Here is a 15,176-nt window from a genome sequence, read left to right as displayed (position 1 = left end):
CTCCTGGTACTTACCCATCTTTCCAGTCGTGAATCCCAACAAACCCGGCAAAATACGAATTGTGTGGGACGCAGCAGCTACAACCCATGGAGTGTCTTTAAATTCTGCACTTCTGAGTTCTGAAAGGGCCTGATCAAACTTGCTCACTTTTAGCTATCCTGCTCCAGTTCAGAATGCATAGGATTGGGCTAACTGGAGATATACGCGAGATGTATCATCAGGTACAAATTCGCAGAGAAGATAGACCATGCCAGCGATTCTTTTGGACCGACGAATCTGGATCGACAATTGTGTACGAGATGTGCGTAATGACGTTTGGTGCTTCTTGCTCCCCGTGTAGTGCCCAATACGTAAAAAACATTAACGCTGAGCGGTACGCTAGTGAATATCCACAAGCAGCAGAAGTTATCATAAAGAAGCATTATGTGGATGATATGCTAGTAAGCGTAGAATCCGAAGAGACAGCGATCCAGCTTGCACAGGAAGTAAAACACGTGCACGCTCAAGGTGGCTTTGAAATCCGCAACTGGATTTCCAATTCCCGAGCGGTAATTGAAGGCATAGGACAACCTGAAACAACAACAAAAAATCTAGATCTGTGCTCCGCAATTTCGACAGAGAAAGTATTGGGCTTGTGGTGGTGTACAGAATCGGATACGTTTACGTACAAGGTCGGATGGACAAGATATGACGATGATCTTCTGAAAGGACAACGCCCCCCGACAAAACGAGAAGTGTTGCGGGTATTAATGACAATCTTTGACCCCCTTGGTCTCATCGCTCATTTCCTCGTATATCTCAAGATTCTGCTGCAAGAGATTTGGCGCTCAGGTGTACAATGGGATGACAAGATTAGCAACGATTTGTACGTTAAATGGAAAGTATGGCTTCGAGTGCTACCAGACGTCGAGCATGTTCAAATCCCTCGGTGTTACCATATTAGTTCCGCTACTGTCTATGATGTGGAACTTCATACGTTCGTCGACGCAAGTGAAAATGCATTTGCCGCAGTATCCTACGTTCGTTTTTCATCTGGCGATCAAATAGAGTGCTCCCTAGTCGCAGCTAAAACACGTGTTGCCCCACTGAAGTTCCAGTCTATTCCCAGACTAGAACTACAAGCTGCCATTTTGGGTGTCCGTCTAGCTCAAACCGTCGTTGACTCCTTGTCAACACGGTTTAAAAGACGAATCTACTGGACTGACTCAAGAGACGTCCTATGTTGGATCAATTCTGATCACCGCCGTTTCACTCAATTTGTAGCACATCGTGTTAGTGAAATTCTCGACGCTACAGAAGCAAGCAGTTGGCGATGGGTCCCGACGAAAATGAATGTTGCAGACGATGCTACAAAATGGGAGTCGCAAGCAGACCTGTCAAACGAGAGTAGATGGTTTAACGGACCATCGTTTCTGTGGGAAGATGAAGTTGAATGGCCAACACAACCGACAAGCAGCACGTCCACTAAGGAAGAACTTCGCTCCAGTATGGTATGTCACCTATCAGCATCAACACCGTTACTAACGTGCGAGAACTTTTCATCGTGGAACAGGCTAGTGCGCGTGGTCGGCTTCGTCTACCGTTTCGCCAACAACTGTCGTAGCTGCAATCCAAGTTTTCCAAAACGGAAAGGACCTCTCTGTTTGGAAGAAATACGTAAGGCTGAGCAGTTCTGGTTCCGGCAAATACAGCGTGAAGCGTTCACCGAAGAAGTAGATGCCCTATCTAATCAAAAAGAAGTATCAAGGAGTAGCTCAATTTTCAAGCTGAGCCCGTGGCTAGATAGTCACGGAGTGCTTCGAATGCGAGGAAGGACATCTCATTGTGCATTTATCACAGAAGAAGCAAAAAATCCGATCCTTCTGCCTCGTGATCACCACGTAACTATGTTGATTATCTCCTACGTTCATAACAAATTTCATCACCATAATCACGAAACAGTTGTGAACGAGCTACGTCAGAGGTATTGGATACCAAGTATCCGTGTTTGCTACGCCAAAGTTCGGCGAAATTGTCAACGCTGCAAAAACGAACATGCTGCTCCGTCTGCCCCAATAATGGCAGATCTCCCTCCAGCTAGGCTGGCTGCATATGCAAGGCCTTTTACACACGTAGGAATAGACTACTTCGGGCCTATGGAGGTAGCAATCGGAAGAAGAGTCGAAAAACGTTGGACGATGCTGGCAACATGTATGACCACACGCGCTGTACACATTGAGATTGTGCATTCCCTTAGTACAAATTCATGTGTCATGGCTATCCGTAACATGATTGCTCGGCGTGGAATACCTCGCCGGATATATTGTGACCGAGGAACTAATTTCATTGGTACTTGTAGAGAACTGGGACGAGTAGCAGAGTTGCAAAATCTCGAAGCCATCATGAGCGAGTTTGGCAGTGCCGAAATAGAATGGTCCTTCAACCCGCCATCATCACCTCACATGGGTGGGAGCTGGGAGCGGTTGATTCGCAGTGTGAAGGTTGCCCATCGAGGATCACGCTGCCCCCGCTCTCACTCCCAACCATATACTCCTAGGAAGTTCCAACGGCATCAAACCACTTTCTACCATCGACGATAGTAATGCAGCTGTGCGCCAGTGCTGGCGGACATCGCAAGTAATAGCCAATCAATTCTGGAAACGTTGGCTGTCGGATTATTTACCGGAAATAACACAAAGAGCTAAATGGCATACGAGTTGCGGACCGCCAATAAGGATTGGCGATGTAGTTATTATAGTCGACCCGAAGCTGCCACGAAACTGCTGGCCAAAAGGGAAAGTGATTGATACGCGTAACAGCAAAGATGGAGTAATCAGATCTGCCACCGTCCGGACGACCCATGGTGTATACGAACGACCTGTGGTTAAACTAGCGGTGTTGGATGTTCTGCGCGACGAAGAGTAAGTTGGCCTAGTGGCCAACGTACCCGGGGGGAGTGTTGGCAGACCCCTGCTGCCAGCGCGCACCTACTTCGTATCAACCTTGGATCTACGCACACCAGCAGAAGGATCGATAGTAACTCATAGGCGTCAGGTATCATAGCTGTCAAACCGTAAGTAAACAGAGAACATAAGAAGTACCGCATGCTTCGCTAAGAATTCTTGCCGTGATTTAAGCAAACATTTACAGTTAATTTGTAGTTTTATTGATTATAATATTGCCTGATATATATTGAACTACTTACAAAATTAGGTAATATAAGTGAACTAAATGATTTGACAATATTCCATAATAATTATTACTTTGCTCGTGCGATAGGTGATCTGATGTAAATATCCGGTATAACCTGAAAAACTTAATATCTACAGATTGTTCTAAAACGGTAAGAAAAATAATTGAATTCCTCCTAAATTAGGAAAAATTAAAAAAAAAAAACAATTTACCTAATCTAGTTAAGCTAACGACCACAACGAGGCTACACTAGGCGAACATTCAAGGGACTAAAACGTAAGTTCAAAGTTATTATAAGCTGTATGTACCTATATTACGATGAATTACTCAGATGTAAAATTGAACTATCAAGTGAATTTGCTGTGTATCATGAAGCATTAACTTCTATTACATAAAATTACTGTTTCCCATTAGGAAAATTATAACTATCCGCTCCAACAACACTCAGCTATTGTGTTTTATTACGGTGGTTATATTTACGGAATCCTGCTCCCTCGAACTCGTTGGTGGAAGATCCAACATTATGGAAATGTTATTAAGTGGATGAATCTTAATAACTTGATCATAACAAAATAAGATTGCTCAACAAAACATGATATTGAAAAGTAATTCTTTGATAAGTCAATAATAACAAATTATGATACAAAAACATGTTATGAGATTCTGTTGCTATGAATTTGATATTCTCCTCTGCTCGGGTAAGTGTAGCTTCTGGAAGTACAAAAAAATAATTCGGGGAATAAGACTGTGCATTTTTCGACTTTTATGTTTTTTTATAAGTGTGGGCCACTGTGTTACGAAAATAAATCAAAACGAAAAACTGTACAAGTACTGAATGAGCTGGACGTGGAAAGGACACGATCACAATGAAACTGATCTAGATTATGTTGCTAAAAGTGGACCAACTGTTTTCAAGATCAAAATGGCGATACAACGTTTGCGGGGACAACTAGCTAAACATAACATATAGCATTTGTAGGGTTTTAGTGTATTTGTTAGCCGTATAATCATCATCATCATCATCATTTGTTAGCCGTATAATAAAAAGCAATTAAATTTGTTTACTAACACAAATAAAGTTCTATTCAAATAATATTTAAAATATTTCTATCTTTTTTAGAAATCTGCGACATGAAATATAAACAGTTCCTATTCAATGCCATCCATGTTCAAAATTACCCTCAATTATGTGACCATTGTCCAAAGCGACGACCACACCGGTCAAACCTTCACCGTAGTACCCAACGCAACGCATTGATCGTGTCCACGACCGACTGACATTACCTTTTCGGTTTCTCATGGATTATCAGTTATTTCCATCCCACGATCACGGAACATCCCACCAATCGCTCTCCACGTGCCTGGAAATCATACCGACCAACAGTGCAAGAGAGAAAGAGCACATTGAGGATAAGTACAGCCCGTTCAGGGTACGTCCAAACTGTTTAAAAAATGCCTAAAGTCAGGGTACCCTTTGCGACTCATCGGTTCCGATCCGCTCGCGTCACGGTCAACTTCACGACTCTTGCCAGTCGACCTCTAGAGACACAACAACAGGGCAGCTAGCTACCTGCCACCGACGAACGGATGACACGATCGCGCTTCAAGAACGTACTACTTTCGGAGCGAGAAGCCTAAACGAATGCCGCCACAAATTGGTCGTCGCTGTCGGTTGGTTCTGCTGCCATTGATTCCGATTCGTTCATTGGCACAGTCAGTGTCAGTTGCTTCCACCGATATGGTTTAGGCAGTTCAGTTATTATGCTAATTGCAGAAAAAAAAATCAAGGTACTAGTATTTTACCTTGTTCGTGATTTATCCATTTTATATCATGGAATTATTAAGCTACAGATCAGGCCTCCTCAAAACTATTACTGCGGACCAAGTTTAAGAATCCACAACAGCACACGGTGTGTCTGCTGGTAGAACAAAGTTAATTTAAAAAAATCAATATCATTAACACATTCACCAAACCTCCAGGAATTCCTCCAGGAATTCGTCCTGTCACTTCCTCCAGAAATTCGTCCTGGGATTCCTCCAGGAGTTCCTCCTGTAATTCATCTAGAAGTTCCTTCTGAGATTCCTCCAGGAATTCCACCTGAAATTCCTCCTGGGATTTCTCCAAGAATTCCTCCGGGGATTCCTCCAGGAATTCCTCCGGGGATTCCTCCAGGAATTCCTCCGGGGATTCCTCCAGGAATTCCTCCGGGGATTCCCCCAGGAATTCCTCCGGGGATTCCTCCAGGAATTCCTCCGGGGATTCCTCCAGGAATTCCTCCGGGGATTCCTCCAGGAATTCCTCCGGGGATTCCTCCAGGAATTCCTCCGGGGATTCCTCCAGGAATTCCTCCGGGGATTCCTCCAGGAATTCCTCCGGGGATTCCTCCAGGAATTCCTCCGGGGATTCCTCCAGGAATTCCTCCGGGGATTCCTCCAGGAATTCCTCCGGGGATTCCTCCAGGAATTCCTCCGGGGATTCCTCCAGGAATTCCTCCGGGGATTCCTCCAGGAATTCCTCCGGGGATTCCTCCAGGAATTCCTCCGGGGATTCCTCCAGGAATTCCTCCGGGGATTCCTCCAGGAATTCCTCCGGGGATTCCTCCAGGAATTCCTCCGGGGATTCCTCCAGGAATTCCTCCAGGAATTCCTCCGGGAATTCCTCCAGGAATTCCTCCAGGGATTCCTCCGGGGATCCCTCCAGGAATTCCTCCGGGGATTCCTCCAGGGATTTTAGCTGGAATTCCTTCAGGAAATCCTCCAGGGATTCCTCCCCGGATTTGTATCTACCCGTCCACGGAACTGCGATTTACCCAATTATTTTAATGCATCTCGTCAGCTTGTTTAGATGTTCCGTTTATGTGTTGACTTAAGGGAATTTAAAATGCTTTCTAGTGCCACCCAACGGAAACATTCTAACATCTTACACCCTTTTCAAAAGTAAGGATCACGGGATACGCACGAATATATGTTGGGATCCAATGGACCCCAGGTTCGAAAAACGTAAAAAATCATATCCTTTTGATCTAATAATCTTATACTGCACTCGAATCGAACGAAACCGTTTCAAAACAACAAAGACCTTCGATCATGTACCGACTATGCCATTACAGTAGCTACCTACCAATAATTCAATCGAATAAATAACAGTTGAACTGTCGACTTCAAAGGCCTCAGAAACTATTTTTCCCTTTATTGGAACCAGTTCCTGCATTGCACAGATAAGGCGTAGGCGTGCGCTTTCAGATAAATTCCAACCAAAGTCTCAGAATTAACATTGGCCAAATAAATGTGCCTTGCGGGTATCTTGCATTACGGCAGCTTAGATCTCAATCAAGCTCAACGACCAGATCAAAAGAACCACCACGCTTACCTTCGATCTGGCTTTGAGTGTTGCACAGTGCAACGCTCATTGTCTCGATTCGAAGCCCCTCTCTTGAGGTGTATTTAGTAGAAACCACATTTTAGAGCGACTTCCTATGTCGCTCGAAGACTGAATAGAATGCTTTTAGGTCAAGTTTTTGATTAGCCGGAAAATCGTTCCGATTTGTAAGCAAATCACATCAAAGTAATTCACTCAGTTCACTGGTGCTCAGGTAAGGAAGTTAGCCCGAGCGAGAAAGAATTACACAAGAAGATCAAGTTTTGGCGATAAAATATAATAATTTAATTTAACCCTCTAATACCCAATCCCGCCTTTAGACGGGGTATAGTTTGAGCATTTTCGTAATTTTTGTTTTGTGGAAAATCATTTTTTTTATATTTTTGGCTGATATTTAGGACTGTTTTGTATATGTCAAAATGGTTTTTGGTGTATTTTAAAGCGTATTTACATTTTTTTAAAATCATTGAAAAATCGATGTTTTAGTCACCTTTCAGAAGTCATTGTTTAATTTGTATTGAATCGCTACAATTAACATATTTTATTTTTTTCTCAAATCATTCTATCCTTGTTTTACAGTTTTAGGGAATAGAATACACTCTAAAGTTATTTTCCTTAAAATTACACGGAAAATAAAATTTTCTGTGAAAAAAACTTAAAATAATAATATTTCAACAATAATCATAAAATCTCAAAATGTTTTCATCTCAAAAAATCCGTTCCCCAAATTGGCTTCCAGGAAAAATATAAAAGTGTGGGGATGGCCAAAAATAAAAATTAGAAAAATCAAAAACTGAAATTCACGAAATCGAGAATTAAAAAGAATTTTCTTCCAAAACATGTTTAAATCGATTTTAGATGACGAAAAATGATATTTAGATCAAAATCAAAAATTTGGGTATTAGAGGGTTAAACAAGATATGATCAAAACACCTTTTGGTTTCGACCACCTGTTCTTGATTAACAATTCACTTCAACTCGGGAGCTCTCCGCATCGGCATTCTTCTGCGACTCGCGTTCACTTGACCTCTACTGGCCAGCACCTCGCTGCACAAGTTTGACAATCTCATGCGTTCTGGTCTTGGGCTTGGGCGCCGGCATCAGCAGCACTTCCTTCCAACAACATTGTTTCGGAATTCATTATGCTACCTCAGCAGCAACATTCAAAAACTAGCGCAAGGTCGACGCAAGAAGCATTCAAACCGACCAGAAACAGGCAGGCTGGCTGGCATGGCGGTTGGGTTGTTACTTTCGTTCTTGAGCTACCCTCAAGGACTTAAGGTCCTACACTACTTAAGGATGATGCTTTCGACGTGAAGCCAAACGAGCTACTCGACGAGCAAGCAGCACACAGAGCACCTCTCCCGGAGAACATTGTTGGAAGTATGTCAAGTGGTTGATGGAGGAGAAATATTTACTTGCTTGCCTGGTGCACTTCACAGGGTAGTAGGGCATGGTTGCCCTGATTCGCGCATAATGACGACGGAAAGTAGGTGGATGGTTTTGCAACTTTCCGCGGCGTTCCTGTTTTTGTTCACAATTTGTGACATACCTAGAAAAAAAAAGAATAAAAGTGAATGTTAGAAGAATATAGGGTAAATCGCCAATTGTTGAACGGTTAGTACTGGAATTTTTCCGTGCATAATTACACGGGAGTAGCAAAACATCCAGTGCCAGTAAATATCTAGATCCAGTCATTACTTATAATTCCCATTGAATTTTATTTCTTTTGAATTATATTTTCCAAGAGAAAATAGACCCTAGAGTTGGCTCATCCTAATTGTTGATGCTGGACTAAAGAACGACTGACTTTTGATAGCGTTTATTTCTATCGTATGCTTCAAAGCTGAAATACGGAATAGTTACGATGAAACCAAACAAAGAACATATATGTTATACATACAATTCAGTCCTCTTCTCTTCGATATGCTGTCCACGTACAACTGTTCTTACGGCTTCGTAATTCAGGTGCTGCAAGCTAATCAGTTAGTTACATAATTTAAAGAATTCATAAGGCCATACTTGCAACTTTAGGTGCTAAATTCTTCACGGTTGCACGTAAACACTGGTCGTCTGACTAGGTCAACCTATCATGATATCGTATTTTAGTATACTTAAATTATTTAATGTAATGAGTACCTACTTGTCTATAAATTTACGGTAATCAGATCCAATTATAATCCAAGAAATAATCCCAATTCACCAATAATATATCAAAACTCCACAAAACCTAAACTTTGCTATCTATAGGATATATCGCACATTTGTGCTCAGTCACTGTGTTGACAGGAGCGGTAAACCCTCTACGCTATAGACTCTCGCACTCATGACGCATTGTATCCATCGAGCTGGTTGCCAGTCGGCTTGTTGCGCCGCAACATCCTCCCTCCGATGAAACCCTCGGTCCCTGAGGTTTCATTTTCTCCAGCTATCTCCAATACGGCAAGCTTCGATACTGGCCGCCGTAGTATTCCATTGATAGTTTGCACTAACGCTTGACGAACTACACCATCTGCTGCAGGGATGACTTCCAAGATGCGTCCTCTAGTCCATCCGTTCCGTTTCCTATCTTCTACTATCAGAACTAGTTCCCCGGGTTGTATATTCCTCGATTTGGAAAACCATTTAGTACGTTTGGTGAGTGTGAGCAAGTACTCACGCACCCATCTTCTCCAGAATCCGTCTAGCTGATTTTGTAGTCTTCCCCAGGATAGTCCAAGTTCTCGAGGTCCACTAACTTGCTGAACTGATGGCGCGACGACTCCCGATGAACTACCGAGCAAAAAGTGATTTGGTGTCAGTGCTTCTTGCTCGGCTGACACCAGCGGTAGGTATGTCAACGGTCTACTGTTCACGATTGCTTCAGCTTCTACGAGTAGCGTCTGATATTCCTCGTCATTTAATTTTTCGTCGTTATTTGCTGTTGAGAGTGCAGATTTCATTGACCGCACCATTCGCTCCCAGGACCCGCCCATGTGCGGGGCCCCAGGAGGGATAAACTTCCATGTAGTGCACGTGTTGGTAAATGTAGAGGCCAACCCTGCGTTGATCTGTTGCCGAAGAACTGTTTCTGCACCGTGAAAGTTAGTAGCGTTATCACTGTAAATCTCAACCGGTGCTCCTCGACGCCCCACGAATCTGCGGACACTCATAATAAACGCCTCTGTAGTTAAGCTGCAAACCAGCTCTACGTGAATTGCTCGTATAGTCAAGCAGGTATAAAGCGCTACCCATCGTTTGACAGTACTCCGGCCTCTTTTCAAAAATACTGGGCCAAAATAGTCCACTCCAACATAAGTGAACGGACGAACGAAGGGCGATAAACGAGCTTCCGGAAGCGGAGCCATTTGTGGAACTACCGGAAGAGCTTTCCGAATCCTACACAGTAAGCAGCGACTCGCTATGTTCCTCACCATCCTGCGCAAGTGAGGGATATAGAATTTTTGACGAACTTCATTTACAACTGTCTCATTATTTCCATGCTTGAATCTTCGGTGGAAATCTTCCAGTATTAGATTTGTCACGTGATGTTTCTTGAGAAGAATTACAGGAAACTTTACGTCACGAGTCACTCCTTTAGTAGCTCCGATACGACCATCGACTCGTAATACTCCGTGCGTATCGATGCGTGGAGTAAGTGAATAGAGTACGCTGCTTTTTTCTATAAAGTTTTCTTCAGCATGATTCGGCTCGTTTGGGTTTGCCATCGCAATCATTTCTTCTGGATAGCATTCCCATTGTACCATCCTGAACAGCGTTACTTCTGCCTTCTGCAACTCTCTTCTAGCCAAAGGCCCACCGCTGCGGTTATTTACCGGTGTCCGAGCGTTGGAAACGAATCGATGAACGTACGCGGTCATACGAAGCAGTTTATTCCAGTTGGAGAATCGTGTAACATCCACTATCCTTTCTGGAGCGCGTACTTCATGATGTAGAAAACACGAACGCATCTCCTTCTCCTCTGGATTTTCTGGTTCTGCACAAGGCCAATTTTCTTCTGAAGACTGCAAGAACTTCGGCCCGCTGTACCAAATGCTCTGGTCGTTGAAATGAGGACCCACACCCCATTTTGTCGCTTCGTCTGCCGAGTTCATTTTGGATCTTAGCCATCTCCATTCTTCGCGTGTTGTTGTGTCCAAGATTTCACTGACCCGATGTGCAACAAAGGGACGATATTTGTATGGATCTCCGTTGATCCAAGTGTGGGCAGTACTGGAATCGGTCCACAGAAAACGAGCTTTTATCGGGAAGGTGTGACCGTCTATAACGAGCTTCATCATACGCACTCCAAGAACGCAAGCCTGGAGCTCCAATCTGGGAACGCTCATCATCTTTAACGGAGCTACCTTTGCTTTGGCAGCGACCAGTGCCACCTCTGCTTTTCCTTGTGCGTTGATTATACGAAAGTAGCATGCGCAAGAGTACGCAGCCGGACTGGCGTCTACGAAGATGTGCAATTGGATACGATCAAGGCTGAGGCGGTTTGCACAACGAAAATAGCACCGTGGTATCCGTACTTCGTCGATGTCCTGTAGTATTTTTACCCAATCCCGCCAGCGCTGGAAAATGGAATCGTCCACTTGTTCATCCCATTTGGTTCCTGCACGCCAAATGTCTTGAATTAGAACTCTTCCAAATATCAAATACGGCGCTAGTAACCCTAATGGGTCGAAAAGCGTCATCACACATTGTAGAACTTGGCGTTTGGTCGGTCGTGCATCTTCTTGGATTATTTTCTTGATGTTTTCGCGCATGGCAGTCACAAAGTGTATAACGTCTTCTTCACTATTCCACAGCATACCTAGGACGCGATCAGGTAACCCGCCGCTATCAGGATTGAGGTTTTTCACCACTTTATCTTGATTTTCGCCCAAATGTTTCAGTACTGCAGAGCTATTGGAACACCAATTGCGTATCTCGAACCCCCCTTTCCTGTGTACGTCTCGAACTTCTCCCGCTACGCGCTTGGCCTCATCTTCATCTGGAAAGCTATCGAGGTAGTCGTCAACATAGTGGTTGTAGACGATGCCTTCAACAGCTCTGGGAAATTCCTCGGAAAATCTCTGAGCGTTAACGTTCTTCACGAACTGTGCTGTGGCCGGGGAGCTGGTAGAACCGAAAGTGGCAACGTTCATTACGAAAACGTCTGGCTTCTTCTGCGCCTTGGGAGACCACAAAAAACAATGTGCGTAGCGATCAGAATTTTTGATGAATATTTGGTGAAACATCTGTTTTATGTCCCCGACGACTGCAACACGATGTTGTCGGAAACGAAATATCACTCCTGGTAGCGAAGCCAACTGGTCGGGTCCCTTTAACAGCATATCATTCAACGAAATACCGTCGACTTTTGCCGAAGCATCCCATATAAGACGAACTTTGGAGGGTTTTTTAGGGTTGACAACTGCCCCTAATGGAAGGAACCATATTCGACGTGGATCAGCTGTCGACAATTCTTTGGCGGATGCTCGATGGGCATATCCTCTTTCCAGGTATTCCTGTATTTGTCGCTGAATGTTCTCTTTCAGCACTGGATCTTTTTCCATTCTGCGCTGCAAACACTGTAGCCTTTTGATAGCCATTGGGTAGCTGTCAGGTAATTCGAACTTATCGAAACGCCACAAAAGTCCAGACTCATACCGGTCGCCAACAAAAATGGTGGTTTCCTCCAAAATTTGGTGCGCCCGTTTGTCCTCTTCAGACATACAGTCGTTCGTCGGACGCACACCAACGTCTTCCATCGAAAAATACGCCTTGACCGTTTCGTCCATTCCCGTGTCTTCATTACATTCGCAGATGTGGTAACTGGCCAAGGAAGAATCATCGCTTCTTTGACCGCCGTAGACGCACCATCCAAGACGAGTCTTCACCGCAACTGGAACGCCTTCTTTTCCTTCACGCACTTTCAAAAGAAGTGATAGTTTGAGATTATCAACGCCAATCAGCAAACGGGGTACTGCATCGTGGTATTCTTCAATAGGGATTCCTCGAAGATGTTGAAAGTCCTGCATCAACTTTTTCACGGGCAATGTTTGCATTGGAAGATTCAGCGACTTAGTAGTCCCGACGTCGCTAATCCAGTAACGTTCAGTTTTTCCTAGTCCAGAGATTTCGAATGCCACTCTTTTGGAGTCGTTTTCTTCGCGGGTTACGTTGCCGGTCCATTTCAAGCAGAGCGGCCTACTGTATCCATCAACTCCTAGTCTATCGGCCAGGCTGCTCTCAATCATCGACAGAGAAGAACCCTCGTCCAAAAAGGCGAACGTATTGATGATACCTTGTTGTCCATATAACGTGACCGGAATTATTCGGAATAGGAGCTTCGATTGGCTGTGATGATGCATATGATCAATCTGATGTCTGTTTGAAGGCGGGTGCTTAATTGCGGTAGGGTGTAGCAGTGGATGATGGCGGTACTGACAGCCATCGATACCACACCTGTTAGAGTTACGACATGCTCTACGTCCGTGACTAAACAGACATGTGCGGCAAAGATCTTGATTCTGAATCTTCTTCCACCGTTCATCGACAGTCATTTCCAGGAATAGTTTGCACTCCTTTGCTCGGTGCCCGTACCTATGGCAGACGGAACATTCTACACCTGCCGATACGTGCTTAGCCCTGCTTTCTTCGTTATGTTCTTGCACATCGTCACCGATGTCGGCGTGAACGAAGCTACCATTGTTGTGTCTAGATCCATCACGTTTGGTTTGCCGGTCGTTGGAAGCAAACGTGGACACACTATATGCGTCTTCAACAATTTCCTCCATAAAGACGCTAAACTGCCGTTCTACGCCCGTTTGTCCCATGTTATATGGGAATCCCATATAACATGGGACAGTTATGCGTAGAGCGGCAGTAAAGGTCTTCAAATTGACATTTATCGCTTGTTTGCGATATGAAACCCATTTCATTTTGTATTCCGCAGGAAGTTTGCCAACCAGATCTTTTAACAGCGTTGGATTTTCTAGGTGTTCTAGCAGATTGGCGGCAACAATGTGGTCGCAAAGGCCTTGGACTGACGTTCCAAACTCGATCAATGTATCCAGTCTGTCGGCTCTGGGAGTTGATGCAGCTTTCACCTTTTCGATAAAGGATTCTATTAACAGATCCGGTCTCCCAAATCTCATTCGCAGAGACTCTATCACTTGTGGAGTAGAAGCCGGAAGAATAAGGCGGCTTTTTACGGACTCCCAAGCTGCGCCTTTCAGACAACGTTGAAGCCGAATCATGTTTTCGCCGTTGCTATACCCGCATGCCTGCGTTGTGTAGTTATAATGACTAATAAATACAGGCCAGTCGGCTGGGTCGCCGCTAAACGTCGGTAGGTCACGTGGTAAAACCTGCCTTGCCGCCAATTGCTCCTGAGTAGGTCCGATGTTTGCCGCGGCCACGGCCATGTCTGCTGGCGGTTCACTGCTGCTCGGTCCCGAGTGCGCGATAGTTAGTGTGGGCTGCGGCCGTTGACGTTCGATTACTGGATTCCGTTCGACGGATGATGCTTGGGGAATGCAGCTAGACTGCTCTCTTTGACGTACAGTTTGTCCGACCTCTCTGTTCATTTGATTCATACGCGCGACATTACGCTGCTGTTCGAATGTGGGAATGTCTGGCACCGTGTCGGCATTCTGGAATGAACGCGCGTGTTTTCGCGGCTGCTCGAATGTCATTATCGGGGCGGGTTGACCAGTTTCGACAGGGGAAATTTGCCAATCTATATAACTAGGTAGCCGGTGAGCTGGTGGTGCGATAGCCGTAATATTGGGACGTGTTTTAGAAACTGCTCCCTTCGATGTCGCCGCGTTTGTAACTTGATTGCCTTTTTTCTGCTGTTGTATTTCAAGCTGCAGCTGATTCAACTGATCCCTCAGCATTTGAATCTGTCGTTGAGATTCTTCTTCACGCCTTTTAAGCTCTCTAACCAGCACGGACTCCCCGGGCGTAACATGCTGAGGCCGCTGCTGAGTGTCGTTTCCAGCAGGCGCTGTTGCTTGCACTGCACTTAACGTCCCGCCTACCGCTCCATCCAGCGGTGCACCTACTGCAACATTTTCTTTGCTCGCATTTTTATGTTGCTGTACCCAATTCATGGTTCGGGTGCTGCGTGCCGAGTGACTAACGATGCTGCGACGACTGCGAACGCTCTGATTGTCGCCTTCATCTTGCGCAGCTAGCAACTGATGTTTTTGCTCTAGGTGTTTCTTCTGCAACTCAAATTCTTTTAACATTTTCAGTCTTTCCAGCTCTTGTTGCTCCGCTAGGTACGTCAAATGTTGTTCGGTTCGTAGTCGATGGCTCGAAGAAACAGATTTCAACGACGAAGTTACGCTACCCGGCGTCGTGTACGGGACAGGTAAGCATCTTGAACAGATCCAATCACGCATCTCTACTGATGCTGTAACACCGGCGCACGAGAAATGCCACCATCGATCACACTTATCACAACAAACGAAGTTGTCCTCGGTGTGTGGCCGGTTACATGCCACACAGCCAGATAGTACTGGCTCCGGTGTTCGGTTGAGATCACTCATAATAGAGATGAATTCTTTGAAGAATGTTGATGCTGGACTAAAGAACGACTGACTTTTGATAGCGTTTATTTCTATCGTATGCTTCAAAGCTGAAA

General features: G+C 44.7%; 1 protein-coding gene across 1 annotated transcript; it reads right to left on the bottom strand.

The window, feature by feature from the left end:
- Positions 1-437: 437 nt before the first annotated feature.
- On the bottom strand, positions 438-14,778 carry LOC134291044 (uncharacterized). Its single transcript, XM_062858308.1, has 3 exons — positions 13,898-14,778; positions 10,580-12,910; positions 438-570 (listed from the first exon to the last, which is right to left on the bottom strand). Exons 1-3 carry the CDS (start codon positions 14,776-14,778, stop codon positions 438-440), a joined length of 3,345 nt encoding a protein of 1,114 aa, XP_062714292.1.
- Between the last annotated feature and the right edge of the window lie 398 nt (positions 14,779-15,176).

The sequence above is a fragment of the Aedes albopictus genome, chromosome 1, assembly GCF_035046485.1.
Source record: "Aedes albopictus strain Foshan chromosome 1, AalbF5, whole genome shotgun sequence".
Classification (NCBI taxonomy): domain Eukaryota; kingdom Metazoa; phylum Arthropoda; class Insecta; order Diptera; family Culicidae; genus Aedes; species Aedes albopictus.
This window is presented reverse-complemented; position numbering and strand designations above follow the sequence as displayed.

Excerpts from the sequence above, each read along its gene's own strand:
- LOC134291044 (XM_062858308.1), bottom strand. The coding sequence starts at position 14,778 with ATGTTAAAAGAATTTGAGTTGCAGAAGAAACACCTAGAGCAAAAACAT. Across the intron at positions 12,911-13,897 it reads CAGGAGCAATTGGCGGCAAG|ACATCAGATTGATCATATGC; the intron begins GCAGGTTTTACC and ends GCCTTCAAACAG. Across the intron at positions 571-10,579 it reads TTCAACGACCAGAGCATTTG|GTTGTCCTATGCCTTCAATT; the intron begins GTACAGCGGGCC and ends TTGTTGTTTCAG.